Source organism: Zosterops lateralis (genome assembly GCF_965231275.1).
Source record: "Zosterops lateralis genome assembly, chromosome: Z".
Taxonomy (NCBI): Eukaryota; Metazoa; Chordata; class Aves; order Passeriformes; family Zosteropidae; genus Zosterops; species Zosterops lateralis.
Genome location: NC_139800.1, coordinates 20,226,217 through 20,247,189, shown reverse-complemented (window position 1 = coordinate 20,247,189; position 20,973 = coordinate 20,226,217). Strand labels below are relative to the sequence as shown.

The following is a 20,973-nucleotide window of genomic DNA, read 5'->3' as shown; positions in this document are numbered from 1 at the left end:
AAGAATATAAAATCAAAATTAATCACCCAACCAGTATCATATCTGAGCCATGCAAAGGTTTAACTGATTTATTTTAACTGTCACAGAAAAGAGTGGGAGGGGAAGACAAGAAGGGAAAATAAGAAATAGATAAAAGCTTCAAGTGAATCCACCTGCCTTCCTTGCTGGAAAACCAGTGCACAAGCTCTTTAGATCATATTTAAATGATATTTAGAAATATAATTTTATTTTCTGTCTGTACCATACAAGAGCGGCCCAGAAGACCTATGAAGTCTCATAGAGATGCTGCATTACAAATAAATAACAATAACCTACTTAATCTCTTCTTAATGCAGCCCTGAAGGGAACGCAGGGAGATTATCAACTGGCAGCATTTATTCAAGCAGAACTTCAACTATGGTTCACAGCCAGAAACTCCTATCCTTCCTCCAAAGTGTTTGTTGGCTTCAACAGAGCAAACACAAACTTCAAGACTTGGATCATAAACTGTTAAAGAAGTTTTGTTACAAAAGGAGGGGAAAGAAGAGCATGTAACTGCGTAAGCACGGCAAGAGACTTTGCATCAGATCCAACAAAAGCAGTGGAAGTGGGTGGAAAACAATCGAAGAGAAAAACAAAACCATGATTGCAACACAGGCTGGAGACCTCGAGAGCTCCTGCTCCCTGTGCTGCTGCCTTGCTGCAGCTCAGAGATGGCAGGTGCTGTGGTAAATGCCATCCCCTTTCCAGCTTCTCCCCCACATCCTGTGCAGAGAAGGGCTGGGTGGGATGGGATTGCCTGGTCCCAAGGACCTGCTCTGTGTCAGGCTGTAGAAGAATGTGTAGAAGATGGGAATGGGCTTTGAGAGGGAAAGTAAAAGTGTCACACCAAAACCACACTTACAGCAACCAGTTTTTCAGGAGACACATTCACTCCTTTCCCATCTTCTTCTTCCGGCTCTTCATTTTCCTTATTGTCAGTGCAAGAGACAGAGTCTTGGACTGAGCAAGTGCTAAGCAAGTCTGGCAAACTGGTAGACGGATACTTCAGAAGATCCCCTTCAGAAGACTCCTACCCGAGAGACAACATAACATATTACATCACATGCAGAAAAACACCAGTGGCAGAGTAAAACTTCTCCAACTCACCAGCCCAGTGTGAGCTCCCTGGTAATCCTCCCCATGTTACACACTTCCATGTGCTCAAACTTTTAATGGTCTGGTTATAAAAAGCAGGCTTGGTTTTAATGTGTGTATATGGTAAACATAGGCCACTACACATTTAAACATTTAGATTTCATAAAGAAGGATTTAAAATAAATGCCTCTTGAGCAGCCTGTTTCTGCCCAGTTTGGGTTTAGTAAACATCACTGAGAGTGAACTGAAAGTTGACTGACCTCATTACTCACTCCACTGCATCCGAAATCACACCCTGTGCTCCTGTTCCCTCCCTATGGGTGTTCCCTTCACTTGTTTCTCTACCTACATATGTAAGAATAATACACTGACACCCCTACTTAGGACAATACAATGAAAATTGACTCATCGATCCTCTACCAACTCAGTGCTGATGCTCAAGCATCTGCTTCCAGTCTTTGCCATGTTTTCTGGCAAGCAAACCTGTGCCTCAGTCAAAAGCAGTGGCCAGACAGACTTGCTGCTTTCAGAACAAGTTCTGTGTTACTGATCACTCATCAGACCAAAAGGCAAAACTGCACGCCTATATTAACAAATAATGCCCAGAGGGAGCTGCTAGGGAACACTGCACCTATCTGTACCTTTTCTGGGGCTGCCAGAAATACGGCACAGGCTGTATTCCCTCCTGCTTGCCTTTCCAAGTCCCCCTTCCAGGGACATGAAAACTGTCCAAGTGCAGAGAGCACAGGACAAGCAGATTCACAGCCTGATCAGGAAAGTGAAGTTTTATGCGCTAAGCTTATGCATGATGATTATTTTGATGAGTTTACCATAGGAACATGCACTAAATTTTAAGGAGAAATAAATGCAGTCTACTGCCTTGTGCTTTAGCAGAGTCCAGATGTCTAAAGGAAAGACAAAATGTACCTACTTCAGGTTGAAGTGTGGTGTTTCCAGAATAAACACTTGTGGGGTTACTGCCAGACTGTGACCCTGAAGAAGGTCTGCAATGAACTTTAATGTCTAACAAAAAAGTTAGAGAAGTCACAGACTCTTAACTTTGAATATGGTGGAATAGAGTCTCTTCTTGACAGACATGGGCATGCAGCACCCAGGGACGCCTTAAGAGCATCCAGACATTAAAGCAGGTTTCTGCCTGCTTTGGGATGGCTGGAGAAATCTGAAGGTGAAGCTAAGAAAAAATTTCAAAATACAGACACAGTGGCTTGCCGATACCCTGGAAATGCAGGTATACAAGTGCTCTGTTTGGGCTGAGATGTTCCTGTCACTACCTCAAAGGCTCTGGCGACCCCCACTTTGCAGGCAGTTCCTAATTTGAGATCTCTGTGTGCTTTTGGGAGTCGACTGGCCACCCACCAAACACCTGCAGCAACCCAGGTCCAGAGAAAGCAGGATATGATTCATGCAGAAGAGCAAATAGAGGTGAGCAGGATTTTCTTAAATAAAGAAAAAGATATTATGTAATATCCCCTCAATCTCTTCTGTGATCAAGGCAGAACAAAGAGCCTAACTGATAAATGAGTTCCACTCTCATTTCCCTGAAATTTCATGTTCCTTTATCTGTAAGAGCTCCACTGCATGCTATTAAAAAAGACAAAATAAGGAACTCATGCCAAGAGATCATCATCAAGAAATCTCAGGCACACAGATACGACAGAGATGAGAGGTACACAGGCTGTGCAGGCAGGAAGCAGAAGAGGCTCGGAACAGCCTGCTTTACTTAGCATATAATTTTAAGAAAATGATTTTGGCCAAAACTTAGGTAACGTCTGCATGAATAAATACTCATCTGCACACTGAGTGACAGTGACAGTACAAGCAAATCATTAATTTGGTCTATACTATGCTGATTTGCCACAGATTTATGGCAGATATTGATGTATTTCCCCTTGCTGTGCATTAGATTTAGAGCAGCAAATGTGCATGCACGATTCCCTATGGAAAATACACCCTTTTCACACAGCGCTTCCACAAAACATTTGTGGAAGTACATTTGTGAGGCCACCCAGGAGATGTCTGTACCTTGCTAGAGACCACCAGCTGCACCAGGCCAGCAGCCGAGCGGAGGAGGGCCACGGCGTCCTGGTGGGAGAGCCCCACCAGCGACTGCCCGTTGATCATGAGGAGCTCATCGCCAGCCATCAGCCTGCCATCCCTGCAGAAACAGAGCAGGAACATGGAGCTGCAGGGTGGTTCTACCACAGTGCCGGGCTCTGGTGGAACATGGTGGGATATAGAGGCATGGACAACATACGATCTCACTAAGCTAAGCTTGCACTAATCAGTGCAGTATTACTTTCTAGAAAGGTGCCCAGAGGAAACCGTTAAAACCAGGGGCATTTCACCCTCTTTCAAGGGCTGAGACCCCACAAGTCTTCTCTGTGACCCACTGGTTTAGGTCAGGGAACATCAGCAAGCCCCATCTCTACCCCATCAGGAACAGTGGGGTGTTCAGTGAGTACCCTGGGATTGTGCAACTGATCACATGGGATAAGTACATCTTCCAAAAAGGGACATCAGGGAAAAACCCTACATCAGGCTCCTTGGTTTTCCCTCCATCACCAAGGAAGTGTTTGATTCGTCTGCAGTTTGGACAAAACCTTCTAGAATAAGCTTCAGTAATCAAACACAAAAATAAATTTTCAGTCTGACAATGCCCTCACACCATGGGAGGGGAAAACCCCTAAACACTTCTCATGAACCCAGACAACAGTGACGGCTGTGGACATTCCATCACACCCACCACCATGAAGGCACCACTGTTGCCTCACCTGTGTGCAGAGCCGCCTTCCTCCACATGGGTGACAATGATGCTGTGAGGGGACCGCTTCGACCCTCTGCCTCCTGTTATCTGGATTCCCAGCCCGTCCATCCCCTTCATGATGTGCATCTTCCATATGCGGCAACCTTCTCGCTGAGAGAAAATGTGCAGAAAGTCCTTCAATTTGGATTTGGAACACCAAGAGAGGGCTGGGAGGGTACAGGAGGGAGCTATTTAGCACCTTGCTGCCCATCACCACACACTTGTATAGCCCAAGCTATACTGGTGTTTCTGCTGAGCTTTGCTATGTTAGCTGTGGTCCAAGCGAAGGAGGCAGAAAGGAGGAGGCAGCACAGAGCAGGGGTCAGCACGTAGAGGTTTCCTTGCAGGGGTGTTTGCAGCTTTTCTGAGCCACGAAGAGGTACTACTCTCAACACCCTGATCCTTCCTGGAACAGCCAGCGGCCTCAAACCCCTTCGCCAAAACTCAAGGATGAGCCGTGCAGGGCTGCAGAGGAGCAAGATGTGGTTCAAGGGGGAGACCTTGAACATCAGGTGGTACAGCTGCTATTGCAGCTGGGACCAGATTCACATCACACAGCAAGTGCTTCCCTCTCCAGAGGGGTTTGCAGGATTTGAGACACAGGAAAAAAACCAACTTCAAATTATCAGCTGCCAATCAAGTATTTCTTACTGGGCAGCTGTCCCACAGATTGTAAATAATAAATTGACCCACTGTGGAGAACAATTTTCAGTATGAATAAGGTAATAAGCAATGTTCAGGACATCTTTATTGGTTTTGGTTATTTTTAATTGCTATAAAGATTCAACCAAAAAGCCGTTTACAAACTCCAGAGCAATATGAAATGCAAAACAGAAACCAGCTCCCATGAGTCCTCCCGGCAGGACTGGGCACAAGGAAACACAAGTGTGACAGTATCAGCAGAGCAAAAAAGGAAATAGGAAAGCAAGCAAGACAAGGCAGTTGCCAGGACACCGTGAGAGAGGGGAAGAACCAGGACTACAGAATTATGAAAAACCCTTGGAAAGTTTTCAAGCTTGCACGACAGCAAAATGCACAGTTTTGGAGGCAATTTTTAAGCCACGTGTTGTAGCCACCGGGCACCAGGTCAGCTATTTCTGACTGGGTGTGTTATGCACACAAGTAACATTCCTGCAGTACCCAAACGCCCAAGTAGCAAAGATGATTAAAATTTCATAGCAAACTGTGAAGAGCATGCACAAATTGCCGCTTGTTTCTGAGAAGGAGAACTGCTAAATATATCGGCAAACTCAAGGGTTGTGGCAGCAACCTGCAGATTTTAGGCTACTGTTGTTTATCAGAGTATTAAGTGAAGAAAATGTGGTGGTTTTTTCCACTTGATTCCCACAACTTCTAAAATATGACTTTTTCAGATAAAGGAACAAGGAGATCAGTAGATCAGTATCTACAACAATATCTCAGGAATAAAGTGAAAAATAACGAGAATAGTTAATAATTATCAATACTAACATTACTAATGTTAACATGAATATTAATAATAACAACAATTATGGTATTCATGAATCCCAGCCCTTAGACCACAGGTAGGAGAAACAGAAAAACCAAACCAGGTTCCATAAGAGGTGACCCAAAAGTCTGAGCCTGAAAACATATACCTATGAGTAATTTGTTAACTTGAAAGCCTTGCTGGGCAATAAGATTGGCAATATGCCAGCACGTTTAACCCGGATCTTCAATGCCTTCATAAAAGCCCAGTCTCCTGCTGAATAACAGGACATGTCAGGACAGAGGATACTTTAAAATAAACTAGAGTGACACATGAGACACTGTGTTAAATGCAGGTGCAAGAGTCAACTATATTTATCCAGTTAAAAAACGGAACAGAACTACAGCATGAGAATGCTCCAGAGAAGTTTTATTGCTATGAAGTATCTTGCACACATAATGAAGACAGTGCAACGGAGAAATACAATCTCTCTGCCTCCCCCAGCCAAGCCCAGGCTGAAAGAATGACCATCCATTCTCCTTCTAAGATGCCACTTTGAATGTCCCGTTGTTAAACCCAGTTTGGAAGCAGACTTTCCAATGAAGTTTAACAATGCGGTCATAAGATTGCCTTTAATGATTTGCAAAAGCTTTTTGGAACTGAAGTTACACCAAGGCCCATGATGTGCCTGGCTTGCACTCCTTAGCACTCTTCACTATCACACATTTTATTACAAAAATTCCCAAATTTATTCTTAACTGACCAACTCTCAAATATTCATATACAGAGCATTTAATAAGAGCAAACTTGAAGACTCTGCTGCTCTTTATGCAAGCACTAATCTCATTCCCTTTGAATCCCACTAAAATCAAAAGCCCTTGCAAAGTAATCAAAAGTACTTGGAAAGTAAAGCACTACTCAGGCCAAACATGGGCAGAAAAACACATCCACAATAAACACAACAAAACCATCTGGCACACACCCAAACATGTATTTCTTTCACTCATTTTCAAATGCCATTGTCTCCAACTCCTGTGTAAGAAAAGGCTGTCCCTTCAGTCTTTGGTCAACTGCAGATATTTAACTGGGCATAAACGACTCAGTGTTGTCAGCTGGAAATCAGAACCCCTCACTGTTCTTTCCCTTTTCTTCATAAAACATTCATATCTCTTCACTTAACCATGTGCGGAAAGCAAACGCCCCCCACCAACATACCTCTAAGGGATATTACTCCCAGATTTTGAAAGCTATGTATTAAAGAGCAGACTGCCAGCCTTTCCTTGAGGCCTATGGAGAAAGGGGTTGTCCAGCAGAACCCCCTTTCCCTCCCCATGAAGCTGCTGTGTCTTTTGTACAGAGCAGCATGGGATACTTCACAACTGGCTAAAAATGGTGCTGCTTTGAACGTGCATCTTGTGTAAGTCCATCACAGGAAAGCCTTAATAGTAAAGCTCTGTGCCAATTCCAAGGATTTGTAAATGCATTTAAATTTTACTTAAAGCTGGTTTTGTTGAGTTATAAGGGACTCCCAGTTTCAACTACACAAAGCCTAAATGCTTAAAAAAAATAAGAAAAGGAAAAACAAAGTAATAATGAAATTTATTTCTGAAAATTTTTGAAGTATTCTATTTTCAAGCTTTCCTTCATGAAACAAAGACTACTAGCTCACTAAGCCTTCAAATGAAAGCTAGGATTCTGGTGCATTCATGCCACTCCAGAGACCTGCAATACCCAAAGGAAAATCCAAGTGTAGTTAGATTTGGCATTTTGCAGGTATGATGTCACTGCCCTTGGAGACTGCTTAATCCCTGTCCAGAGGACGAGTTTAAATGCCAACTGCTTTTCTTCGATCGGCTGCACAATTCCAGTTGCTGCTCAGCTGCTGTTAGTTCCACATTTCTATTAACATCTGAATTTTCCCATCCTCTCAGAATAATTCTCACAGCTTCACTAATAAATAACTCCGAATAACCTCCCCCCAGCTTTCTTCACCAGTGACACAAGAAATCTGCACACGTGCGCTCACAGCTCTTGGTGCAAAAGCACTTCAAGCACAAAGCACAGATGTGCTGATGCCAGCTCAGTCTCAAACTCCAGAAATCCTCATCAAGGACAGAGAGTGAGGCACTATCAGCTCCTACTGCAGCCAGGGACCAGCTGATATCCAGCCTTGGTTACTCCTTAGGAGACTAAACTATATCCCTTAGCCAAAGGCAGGTCACAGGCACCGTGTGCAGCACTTGAGAACAGGCTCATGTCATAACATGAGATGAATACTTGTACATGACAATCCAAAAAATATCATGCAATTCATCTGAGATTTGGCCAAGACAGACAATCAGAAAGACATGCTTGCTTTGAGAGTTTCAAAGCAGTAAGAAGCAAAAAATTCCTTGTTACGGACTTGAACAAACCTTAACTCTGCCCAGATCCACCCTATGGACTTTGCTTGTAATCCCAGGCAGCAGCAGCCCTGCCTACATGGATTCCTCCCAACAAGGGATTTTATGGACATGATGAACCAACATTTCTCAAAGTCAGTCTCAGAGGAGGAGATGAGATTGGGTCATCTCTTGAAATCCCTTCCAGACTTGCATTTTTTGACTTCTCTCACACAGCAAGCAGAAACACAAATGGTCAAGTCAGCCTGCAGCTGGACTAATGGCTAATTTCTGTTCTCTGCAGTTACATCACTCTTAGTGACTCAATTTTCCTTCCACCTTGCCTCTTTCAAGCAGGTAGCCCTTTGGACCAGATTTTTCCACTTGAATCTGATCAACTTCAAAGTGCCTAGGTTACAAAAAATAAAAATGTTTTAAAAAGACAGTATGAATATTCTACTTGGACTAAATTGCAAAGTGGGGGGCCCACAGGGGAAGGGTCATCTTATGTAACAGACCACAAGTGAGGATAGAGAATACAACTGGCAGCTTCCAGTGGGTCCCCACAGGCCATTTTTTCTCCACCACGAAGCCATTGTACATCAGGCAGCCTCTGCTGAGAGCAAGCCTACATCTGGAATAAACTAACAGTGCTGCAGATCAGAATGGGAGTGTGCTGCCAGCATGACATGGGGAAGCTTGCCTTCTGCCTGCTCCAAGTGCACACCATCAAACGCTCCATTTCATAAGCACATCATTAATAAAACAAAAAGGAACAATTTTTTGCTCCAAGTGTTGAGAGAAATAAATAAATAAATAAATGAGCAAAAGACATTGAAACCATTCTTTCCCCCGCTTTCCCTTCACTAGCTAATTGCAGGGGATTTTAAAGAGGGTTGACTTCTTTCGACTGTGCTGTGTTCAAGAAGCTGCAAGTCTGTATATACAAAAGAAAAAAAATTGCTTTGAAATCTTTAATAAAAGACAAGCTTGGCAGGAGCAAGGTGTAAACAAATGGAAAACAGAAACACCGTAAGTAGTTAAAAAGCCAGACAGTAAAATGGAAAATGTAAAATAGTTGTCTATGAAAAAGCACTTTCTGTCACAGCAGCAATTCAGACGAAGCTGATGTAAATATGTAACAATTTTAAAACAAAAACAGAGATAAGCCCTGATAAGAATATCAATAACTACGGAAAGTCTGTATGCACACACCGGCTGACTGACATGGACCTGAATGCAGCCCACGGGATGTCTCCCTCCCTCTGCAATTCAGTGTGGATTTTTACTGCAAGGAGCAGTTCCCACTTACAAACTTCACAGGGTTTCCCATTAGGAGCAGCAGAAGCAAGCAATGAGATCTTCCTCACCAGCCATGAAGCTGCTCTGGAAACGTGACTTAAGAGAAAGTTCCAAGTCCCATGCATTATAAAAATTTACTTCAATAAGCTTTGCAGCAGCTGGCAACCAGCATGTGGATCACACAGAGCTGAAAACCAGCACAAAATGCCCCAAACAGAGACACATGACATTCAGACCTGTAGTGCAACATGAACAGGGAGAACATTGGGATAGCCATACCAGCACATACCACTGCCCAGCATCCTTCAATGATGTGAGATAAATTTAAAGCACTACTCCTAGCTCCCTGCCCCACCTTGATCACATCATGTCTCCTCCCACTATTCCCCATTCCCCAGCAGGCAGGTGAGACAGATTGGAAGCTGGTGAATTTACTTGCACCATCACATACCAGGTGAGCAGCTTGAACATCAGTCTTAAGATACCGTCAAAAGCCATCACTCTTCACATCACAGATATTAATGTGAATAACTCAGTACCATCAAATCATGCCAAAACCTGACTTTTGCAGATTCATAACAAAGCAATTATTTCATTAGTGGACAATGGGTGTATTTTTAATCTGATTTAGCCAGGTTATTTTTAAGGCTGATCTGAAAGAAAGACTCCTGCTTTCTTCTACTGCCCTGGGTTTTGCTTTCATTGTTACACAAGCAAGCTAAACAACTCCGAGATAAATCAAAAGCAGGGGAGGAAAATAATATTAAATTTCTTTATCAATAAATTATTCCAAGACAGGAGTTCTTTGTCCATCCTTACTGCCTATGAAAGTTTCTTAATGCTGAACCACTGAAGCCTTTGGTTTCTACCTCTGAATGATACAAGCCATACAGTCTGTCTCCTACACTACTTAAAAGAGGAGGGAAATCCCCAAACCCAACAGGAATTACACAGTATTGACGATATAAATTCTCTGTATCCTCAAAGTAGGAGCCAGGAGCACAGACACAACTGTGATTGCGTTCAAGTTCGGTTCCTGATCTCACAAGTCCCCTTGCTTGAACAAACAGCTGCCAGACACTTGGCATCTTTTCACTAAAACTTGAGTACTTTCCCCATGAAAAAACAAGTGTCCTAGGGGATGAAGGCAAGGGAATAATAAAAAGTGAAAACATACCCTCTCCCAAACACAAACACATAATTAAAATACACAAAACAGGCAGCATAGCAGAGTGGATGAAAATTCCACGACTTTAAGCAAGACTGTTGCCCAGGGATCCCTCTCCCGAGACAGACTGCTTGTTGACATCATTTCCTTGGCAAGTGCTTTAAACATTTTATCAGCCAGTGCAAGCACCTGAACTAAACTATACTATCACCCCTTACAAAAATCTGCTGGAATCATTTGTCATCCTGAACCATCACCATCTGGATTGCACCTCTCTGAACTGTTCTACTCTTGCCATCAGCTGAACCATTATTGTGAGACCAGATAAAGGATTTTCTCCTCTGTCTCTGACCCTGGGGGGTTTCTGTCTGGCAATTGCCCCTGAGGAGCTCAGGCTTTTAAGGACTACAGGTGCTTGCATTCCACTTAACACCTCACCCAGTCTCATGCTCTTGGTTGTTTATGGGACTGGCTGGTTGGTTAGTCCGAAGTTTCTCAGAGAACACCCTTGCAACCTGCAGAAGATTAAAGCCCAGCCTAGAGTAGGTCACCACACACTGATGTCAGCTAAAGAGGGGTGTCTCTTAGGGACTGGTATTACATCTGTCCACGGGAGGTATTTTTTGGGTATGCTGAGTGCTCTCAGCACTCTGCCTCAAAAATCAAGTGATGCAGTTCTGTAATTCCAACAAATGCCTGAAACATTACAGCACCTAAGTAGAGAACATACTCTATTTTTAGGCATGTCCACTTGGTTTCAACTATTCGCACTTAATGATTAAAACATAAAATGGTGTGAACTTGAATTTCAGCTAAAGCCAGTCACTTGCATTCAGTCGTGGGTTTGCTGTACCTTTAACAGTACACAAAATACTGAGAAAAAAGCCCCAAACACCCACTTTCTGTGTAGGTGGGAAATGCCTTCATAGGGGTGCTTTCACCTATGGTTTATGATAGCTGAGTATGGCTGAGATCTCCTGCAACAAAACCTCTAACATTCCTGTGCTGCCTTTGGGGACAGCTTGTTTCCAAGAGCGAAGACCTCGTTTCAAGGTGACACAGTAAAACCAATACACTGTAACTTATCTATTACTAGACTATCTCTACATCCAAGAACCCTTCGAAAATTCAGTACAAAAACAAGATAAAAGGACAGCTTGCTACTCAAAGTCTACAGCACCACAGCTGCAGCTATCACTTAAATCACAGCAAAGGCAGGCAGAATCTTAAGTCAGTTGAAAAAATTTGGCAGCAAGCGACTTAACCCCAGAAAATTGTGACGATTGTTGTTTTATGGCAAGGTGGAACATAACTGGCAGCAAAAAATATTAACTGTAATTTCACTGCTAGTTACATCAAAGCAGCTCCTAAAACCCCAAGCAAAAACAAGGCCAAGTTTTGTCAGTGTTGTACAGCGACAATTAAAAGACAGCCCTTGTCCCTAAGAGAGTTTACAACCCAAAACAGGCAACAAAGAGGGAAGACATGCTTATCACAGTGCATATTAAAACTTCAAGACAGTAGATAGCCCCAGGATCCACGTTAATGAAAGTTGGAAGAAAACACAACAGATAAAATGACATTAAGAACTGAATCAGATTCTGAGGAAAGCTTTACATGACTGAAAGTATCTACATTAACACCTAAAACCGGTGTTATTTATGTCTAAACCGTGTGTCATAAGAATCCCATAAAAGCCTTGATGAAACAGTAATTACTGCTTAGGTTGCCAAAAAGAATTGATGTAAAGCACCTTAGCTTCAGTAGCTTCACTGGACTACCTTATTCACAGCAAGTTTTACATTTTGGTACAGCAAAAGGGTGAGAACTCTTTTTTCCCATCAAGTTTAACAAAATAGTAAAATGCTTAAAGCCATTACATTATCTCAAGCCTCATGTTTTGATTCCTGTAATGTTCTATTAGCCTTCCTCTTCTGCTTGGCAAGATAAGAAACATTTTCCACTAACTAAAAGTCAAGGTAATGCTGGTATTTACCAACACTAATTGGCAAGTACTGCTGTAGAAAGGCTGTCAGCCTTCCTTAACTGCAAAGCAAAATGCAATTCAAAAGCATTCATCCCCTCCCAAGATGAGCCATGTCAGTAAGAAAGCAATAATGGGCTCAAAGGATGAAGGGAGCTGCTGATAAAATGTACCATGCAGTATAAAAGCAAGTCCTGGCTGGTTCTCTACATGCAGACACGTCTGTGTGCACCTGTGCGCAGGCTCACATGCCTGTGGTCCATGTAAGCTGGGCTCAGTTGGGCTGTAGGAGCAAAGCTGGCTAGGTAGCCACACTGCTCTGAGGACTGAGACCACAGCAAGAGGGTTAATGGCATGGAGCCAAGATCCTGAAGCACTGCTATAACCCAGACCTGCCCAAACACCTCTAGGAGGCAAGACATTAACATTGCATTGCCTTCCTCCTTCTCTCCTTTTGTTAATAGATGGTACACTGACTTCAGAAGAGCATCACAGACAGTTTGTGGAACCACCAGACGCTGCTGATGTTTCCATCTCTGGAAAGGCACCCCACCACAGCCCCATCTGACAGTGCCACCGCCACCCAGGACACCCTGAACTCCTCCTTAACCATTAGAGCATTTTCACTCTGCCCAGTGTCCTTTACACAGATTCTGCCAGTCACTGATAAATTTGGAACTGGATTTCAAGACCTTAATAATTTGGATGCTTATAAAAAAGGAACAGAATTCAAGGGCACTGTGGGGGTATCTTGTGTTTTGCTTTTTACAGCTGGTTTTTAAGGGCTTTCAGAGCATCCTGCTGGGGCCAGAGGAAGCCAAGGTGGCTGGTCTGTTCTGGTACAAGTCATCTTTGTCCAAGCTTCCTCTGGTTTCACTAGTAAAGGCCAAACCTCGCCAAACCTGAAAGCCAAACTTCTCATCATGCCAGCCAAATCTGGATCAGTTTCAGTTCCCTCTGACGAGCAGACCAGCCTCTCTCACTCCTCATCTGGTCTTTGCAAACCTCAATCCTGCTTCTGATCTATGTCCATGCCAGCTGGCCATCTCTGGGCACTCTTTAGGGGCTGAACAACTACAGAAGCACTTCACAAATCTTCCAAAAAGACCAAGACAGAGAAACTGAGAACAAAACTGAGGGATTCTGTCCTTCCAGTCAACACAGTGAAACCACAGGACTGGTATATGGTGAGGAAGGCTCACAGTTTTCTTTATTATTTTTAGTGGACTCCAGCAGCCCCTTCCCATATTCCTCTTCCATCTGTGCCTGTATAATTACCCTGCAAAACTACCTGTCTCAGGCCACTGAATGAAAGAAGTAAGCTTTGATACCTGTGTTTAAGCTCTCCAGTCTTCACAGGATGTGATGGGTCATTACTCCAGCTCAGAGACTGCCTAATCTTAAATCATTGCCCTTGACTCCCACTGCTGCCAGCCTGGGTCCTCTCCAAGGTCAGGTCTGCTTTCCAGATCTTAGAGACCTTCCTGTCAGGCAGATACACAGCTTTGCTGCTTTGAATCCCTACATTTTAGAAAGTCATTTAGGTTCACCCTAAAAATATTGCAGCATAACTTAACCACCTGTAAACATTAAATGCTGCCTGCTAATTGACAGGTACAATATTTACTGAGGGTTACATACCAGCAGACAGCTTAGCAGATTTGTTTATACACAGTGATAGCAATGCCAAACGCAAGGAGAGACAGATCAAGATCTGAGAGATGAAAGCAAGCCTGAAGAAGGGGACTGGCACATACACGCAAACCAGTAACACAGGAATCTCCTGGCAGGTTCACTCAACAAACAGTATTCATCTTGCCTGTTGTTTCACGACCCAGCATTGCTGTTATGAGTGGCATGCACAGAGAAAATGGGAGAGAAAATGGCAGAACAACTCCATGCTTGTAGGAGAAGTGCCCTGAAAGCAAAAGGCACTGAAATGGCATGTAGATGCCTCAAAAGCACCCCAGCACAATATCCCCTAGGCACTGGCTTTGAGCTGGCCACTGAGATCAGCACAACAATGGCTGAAGACATGCAGATCAACCCAATCTCTTCTCCCCTATTTTGGTTACAACAACTTCAAACTAACTTCCTACAGAGAGGAAAAAAAAAAGAATTTTCCTGGACTCCACGTTTCAGTTTCAGTAAAGCTGCCGTCTTCCTCCTGGGGTGGGAAAAGAGCAGTGGAGAGGACCAGCAAGGTCCTCCCACATCCATGCTGATCCCTGAGCAGCTTCTTAAAGCTGTTCCTCCCACCAGCAGCCAACCTCTAATCTGCCACAGGCTGGTTCTCCCCCTGAAAGCAAATACAGTGCTCCCCAAGGGCACAGCCCTGGATATTCAATTAGCCAACATGCAGAGGAGATGGCCAGCATGGGGCAGGCAGGGGGGATGGAACTGCTTGCCCCATGGAGAGGGTGCCCTGCCGATGCACCCTGTCCCTGCTCAGGAGGAGATAACTCATCCTGCGGCTACGAGAGGTTTGGCTCATGCTTTGAAGCTTGGAAGGAGGCTGCAACTTCTGACAGGACATCCTGGATGCTGTTTTCAAAAGGCTCCTGACACGACTGGATCTCACATGCCTGACCGCCAGGTCACGCTTTGAAAATGGAGCTGGAAGTGAGATCTGAGGCTCCCAAGTGTATTTATTCCTTGCCTTTTTTTCTTTTTTTTTTAAATCAGAAAATAAATAATTTTGAAATTTTTATTCACTGTCCCTATTCAATACTTATTAAGAAACTGGATTAAGCCACTCACTACTCTGATAGCAGCTACCCCACAGATGCTGTAAGTGATGGGCCTCCATAAGGCCCCCTGGACTCCAAAAAGCAAAGGATGAGCTAGGCGTGCTATTCCGGCTCCAGCTATTCACATTTCTCCTCATTCAAATGTCAGGAAAATGTAATTAGTACTGACACAGACAGAGGTCATATTTCTAAGCAAAATATTAGGGGGGGAAGGAAATCAAAAAAACAAAAACCCAAAAAACAAAATCCAAAAAACTAGAGAAGCAATTTTACTAAATGACACTACACCACAACTGAACAGATTATAGCTCTTGAATTTTTCCAGTGCCTCAGCTATGTTTTCACATTTTACAAAGCCATCCTGTATGTGCTTTGCATTAAAAATGTATTTATTGGTCACATTGAGATATATATATATATATATATATATATATATATATATATATATATTTATATGTTCTGAATTTAACAATTTACTCCTCAGACCAAAATGATTCAAAACATCAAGGTAGCATTAGCATGAGACAGCTTGGGATCAACAGTTTCTCTTTTTTTACATATATATATATATATATATTTGGCTTTCCACTTAAAAAAAAGTCTGATCAACTTCATTTATAACATGTGTTTAATTAGACATCTTCAGAGCAGATTCAAGAATCTTATATGGACCAGAACTTTCAAAATACCAAATGATTCGTTTATTTATTTTTAAGCTTTTCATGTTTTCTTTCAGAACGACTACAGTTATGAGGCTTGCAAGAACACACACACAAACATCCTACTATTTCTGTTGCACCATAAAATCCAACATGTCTCACTGATGCAAGGAGCAAGTTTTTGCAATTACAATTCTGTAAAAACCAGAGGGTTTTTTTTAATTGCTTTTAGCTCCTATGAAGTACTTTAAATTAAATTACTGTAACTTTGCAACCACGATCACCACTATCCTGGAGTAGTGCTGAGAAGCACTAATTCAGAGGGCACATTTAATCCTCTGCTTTTATCAACAGAATTTAGTGATGAGATGTCCACTCACAGTACTTTGTTACCAGCTTTGAAGTCTTAAAACCAAAACCAGCTGCTGCAGCCAGCCCCAAGCCCAACAAAGCAGCCTTCATCTGTTTATACTATCAGTGCCTCTGGAAAGATTGGCAGACAGTGCTTCTGGTGATAGATGCACACTGAAACCTGATCAAGGCTTGGGTTATTTTCCTCCATCCAGCAATGCTGCAATTCTAGACAGGCAACAAACCCCAAGATCTCCATTAGGACAAGAGAAGCAATGAAAGCCCCAATCCCACTGTCGTCCCAAACATTAACAAATTGTCCGTCTCATCAGCTCTGAGCAAAATCCAAAATTACTTCCATGTGGTTCCCAGACACTGGCCAATCAAGTTTTGTAACATAAATACATGCAACGCAGTCTGGTGCATAAAAAAGGGAAGCTTTTAAATTACTGTAAATCCCAATGTTAACATGAACTGTAAGGTGACATTGAGTCCAAGCAGAGCTAAACATGAAGCCCCAAAGGACAAAATTACCATCTTCTACTGACACCTCCTGCTCTAGTGTTGCAAGGTCATCAGCTGCCTCAACAAAAAATCCTGAGGCCAACCCTAACAGGTCAAGAGACGGAAGAACCTACCCTCCATCAGAGATGGCATATGACAGAGGTTTCCAACAATTATTATTTAACTCTCCAATCCTCCTGCCACCCTGTTTTAGACCCCATCCCACAGCCGGGTGCCCTGAGAGCCTGTATTGCCACCTACAGGCTCAGCCCAAGGTCAGAGCATTGAAACCAGAGAACTGCTTGAAAAATCAACCTAATTTGCTTGCACACTTGCTGCTTTCTTCTCTGGAAGAACCAAAGCAAACATACCTGTGTAGCCTGGTCCCCAATGTCTGGCATGCCAGCATCTGACAGTCGTCCCCGGTACGGTGCCCCGGTGGCCTGGTGCTGCTCCTCCCCGTTGCTCTCTGCTTCAGAGGTCTCAGGCTGAGCAACCTCCACCTCCATTGGGGTGCAGTGCCCGTTCCCATGCTCTGAGCCCAGCTTCTCCTTGCTGTCCTTGCTGCCCGGCGTCCTGGTGATGACCCCGAACTTCCTGGTCCTTTTCCCATTTTGAGCAGCCCTGTCCCCAGGCTCAGGGCTGGGCTTGGCCTTGGGGTCGCAGCTGTTGCTGTTGTTGCCGTTGGAGGGAGGCAGAGGGGCTTTGCGCTTGATGCGGCGCAACATGATCAGGTAGACGAAGCCGCCATTCCAGCACTGCTCGGCCAGGTAACTGCAAGGAAAGGGAAACGTGAGGATCACTGACCACTCGCCCTGCAGTGCCGACATCCCACCCCAGTAGCCCAACTCATCCCAACTGATGCTGCACCCCATGATTTTCATGCACTGTCTCAGCCAGCCTGGTGTATGTAATCACGCTATGATAACTCGAGGCATTGGCAAACACTCTCTTTTCTCAGCATCAGAAGAAAATATCAGGAATAATTAACAGCCCTACCAGCCACCCCGGCTGATCCCAACACAGCATAACATGACAGCTGGTAAATGCCACCAGTTCACATGCCCTGACCTCCACAAATGCAGCACAGCAACATGTAAAGGTGGAGTAAGGAAAGCAGAGCAGAGAATGTTTCCAGCAGAATATTAAAATGAAGAAATATTTTCTAAAAGAAATTGAAAATCAGGTAGGATTTGTGCAGAGGCCCATAGAACATCTGTATCTGAAATGAGCCTCCTTAGTGAAACTAATCTTCTGCTTCAGCATACGTACACGTCACTGGGATGTGGCCACTGAGAAAGCAAATATCAGCCATCAGGGTAAGCAGGCACAGCACCAAAGGCCCCAGTACAGAAAAGCATGGCACTACAAGCCATCCCAGCTGCTTTATAGGGACATGGAAATCAGGTGGGTTTCCTCACCAAGGAAAGCATACTGCAATCAGAACATGGGCCAAGTCATCTCAGTTATGCAAGGAGCAGCCCCCAGCTTCTCCTACCAGACCAAAGCATCACCTCCCATCCCAAAGTCTCTGGATATGCCTTGGAAGAATTAACATTTCTGCTTCAAACAAAGCCTCTGTGACCTTACAGAAACTGCACCCACTGATGCGTAAGGGGAATCTAATTTCATGCTTCTTTTAGGAAAGGATATACCTCAACCCAAATTCTTGAAATATTTGGGTTCTGAGCCAAGGGTGTAACCAACAAAGTACAAACAAGCTGGAATTTGTACATAGCAGGTTTGTATGTGCCCTTTCACACTAATTTAGGCCCAAAACCATATTGCCTTTCTCACTAGTGAAGGCAGCATGAATCTCCCAGAGAGTCAAATAAGCCTCTGCTGCACCTGCAATGAAATGAACTCTTCACTAATATGGAGCAGTTGCTGAGCCTACAGCTTTTAGAGGAGATGAGAAACTAGGTGTGGAGTTGAACCACAGATCGTAAGAGAAAATAGCACAGCACTTGTGCCTGAGAGAGGAGGAACCATTCAGGAGTCTGCCACTAAGTTTTTCCCTCTCCGCTGCTTGTAGGCTAATTTTCCATTTCCGTTTCTTAAAAATTGCTTGGCCATAAAATAAATCCTTCAAACTCAACCCTGCACAGAGGTGACTTAATGGCAAAACAGGAAAAGCAGCTATGATAACCCCTGAAGCAAAGGAGTGAGGAAAGCACTCTCAACTACTCAAAGTAAGCCAGACCAGCCTGGCAGTGGCTGGAAGTAATATGACGGGTGTGTGTTTCTGTCCAGGGACAAGAGCTGATATTTTCACTCCACTTGTTCCAAAAGCTTCCATATCCCCCACAGACAACATCGGCATTCAAATCACTTATATTTAATTAGGAAGACTGATGTTCAAATGAATACCACAGCTAAATAACCTTAAAAGCAGCCCTGGAGCCACAGACGGGAAGGACAAGTATGCTTACTGTGCCAAAGTTCCCAATGAATATAAATCGAACTCCAACTCCCTGGAAAGTCCTTTCAGTTTTCAGCAGGCAATCCTTTTTTTCCTCCACTACCCCAGACATAAAGAATATCTAAATAAAGCCCTAAACCCATCTTTTTGCAAACAGCTGAAAGCAGACAGCCAACAAGCCCCGCCAGCTGGGAAATCTCTGCAGCAAAGGTCAACTGTCTGAGTAGCCACAAGGTGACACTTGGCTCTGGGAGACACACGAAGCTGGCAGGACCTGAAGGGCTAGCATAGAAAAAAAAATCCTGAGCTAGTGTGTTAGTAGTTTTGATTATCGAGTTAAAAGAAGAATTCTTTTAATCAACTGAAAAGGGGCAGTTCTGTTCCAGAAACAATATGGGCTGCCTGTTTTTCACATTTATCTTTCAACTCAAATTTCAAGGCAGCCAGTAAAGTTGATTAAAATTCATTACTTTTGCTTGCAGCAATACCACTGCACTCTGATCCATCACACACAAGCCTGATAGCACTGCTTCTCCTAGCACATGGAAACAGGAAAGCGACTCCTCTTCCCATAGTCTTGTGGCTTACGTGGGTGCGGCCCACCCTGTCTCTACACAGGGTCAACTCTGCCTGACTTGTTTCTTTGCAGGTGCATTTATATGGGGCTTTTTGAAACACCAATTTCTGAACTAATTACTGATGTATTTTTTAGTGCCAGCAACCAAGTGCATGCATATCAACTACTTGATTTAGGAAGTACATGGAACAAGAGGGAACTTAGCGTATGTCCAAGTTAAGTAATTCTAGAGAGGCAAAAATAATTTACTATTACACCTCCACTCATGGCCCATTTATTCTGTTCATAAAGTGCAAAGCTGTAAGAAAAAAGGGAGGGTTTTTTTCCTATCCACTCTTCATACACAATCATCCCTCCAGTCTGGAGCAGGGTTACGGCAAGTTGTTATAGATGCAGCTGCACTGAAGTCAGCAGAGCTGCGCTGATTTACTCCATATGTTGAGATGGCCTGCATGTTCCAGGCATGCAGCCTGTAGTAACTCATGGCCTTATGTCCTCTTGAGTACTTCTCAGCAGTTCAAAGAACACAGTAAGTTTCCACAAAGAAAAAAACCAGTATTCTCTGGGTCAGTGAGCAATTACCTCTGCAGCAAGTCACTGTATATGGTGGATCATTTCAGGTATTTCTGGACAGCCTAAATCCTGCTGGGACTAGTGATGCAGTAAGTGGCATCATTATCTCAAGAGTTTGTTTCAAAGACCAAGACAACCAGCGCCAACAGAACACTAAACTCATACCACAAGACAGGAGACAAGTTGAAAATAATATACTAAGAAATTGTGGTCATTTTATTGTATTGCCCTTCCAAGATAGGGATGATAACCAAGGAGCCTGAGCACCTGCAATTTCTGCTTAGTACATGATAACTACTTAGCTGGCTTCCTTTTCCTTTGCCATTTCTTTCCTGTTCGAGTAAAAACCAAAAAACCACCAGGGGAACGTAGCAAGCTCTCAACACTGTACATAGAACAGGTAAGGTTGTATTAAATGTGTGAGAACCTTCAGATTTCAAATTGTTTTCTATCAGTCCAGGAGCATCCTATGCCAGAAGGGAGTAGTGGGACAGACTCAGTAAAATATAATTATACAGTCTCTGGATAGCAGAAAACTGCAAAAAGATAGACAGGATCTCAAATCCCCCATCTCGAGGGGTTTAATGCGTGCAATGAAGAAAATCCTTTTCTTTTTTTCTTTTTTTTTTTTTTTTTTTTTTAGATTTTGTCCCTGTAGAGCACTCTCAGAGATTTTAGCAATCAATATACCAACAGTGTCTGAGGCAGGGCAAGATCAGAACTGATGAGCATATGCAGCAGCTCTCAGCACAGATGTGGGGAGGGAATCAGCTGTAACCTTCCAATTGTCACTCAGTTTGAATACAGATCACAGCTTGGATGGAGAAGGTGTGTGGACAAAAAACATTCTTAATTCAGTTTTGATATATCTAAATCCACATTTTCAGTATTTTCCAGTCTTTGCAAGGTAGTGTC

The 20,973-nt window shown here is 43.5% G+C and overlaps 1 protein-coding gene across 1 annotated transcript in view; it reads right to left on the bottom strand.

Annotated features, from left to right (window-relative positions):
- PDZD2 (PDZ domain containing 2) overlaps positions 1 to 20,973 on the bottom strand; it is a 136,125-nt gene that overhangs the window by 50,668 nt on the left and 64,484 nt on the right. Inside the window, exons 2-5 of the mRNA XM_083884178.1 lie at positions 16,858 to 17,260; positions 3,909 to 4,051; positions 3,160 to 3,292; positions 884 to 1,051 (exon numbers count right to left, since the gene is read on the bottom strand). Of these exons, the coding sequence (XP_083740304.1) occupies positions 884 to 1,051; positions 3,160 to 3,292; positions 3,909 to 4,051; positions 16,858 to 17,260 (847 nt within the window). The remainder of the gene's footprint in view (positions 1 to 883; positions 1,052 to 3,159; positions 3,293 to 3,908; positions 4,052 to 16,857; positions 17,261 to 20,973) is intronic.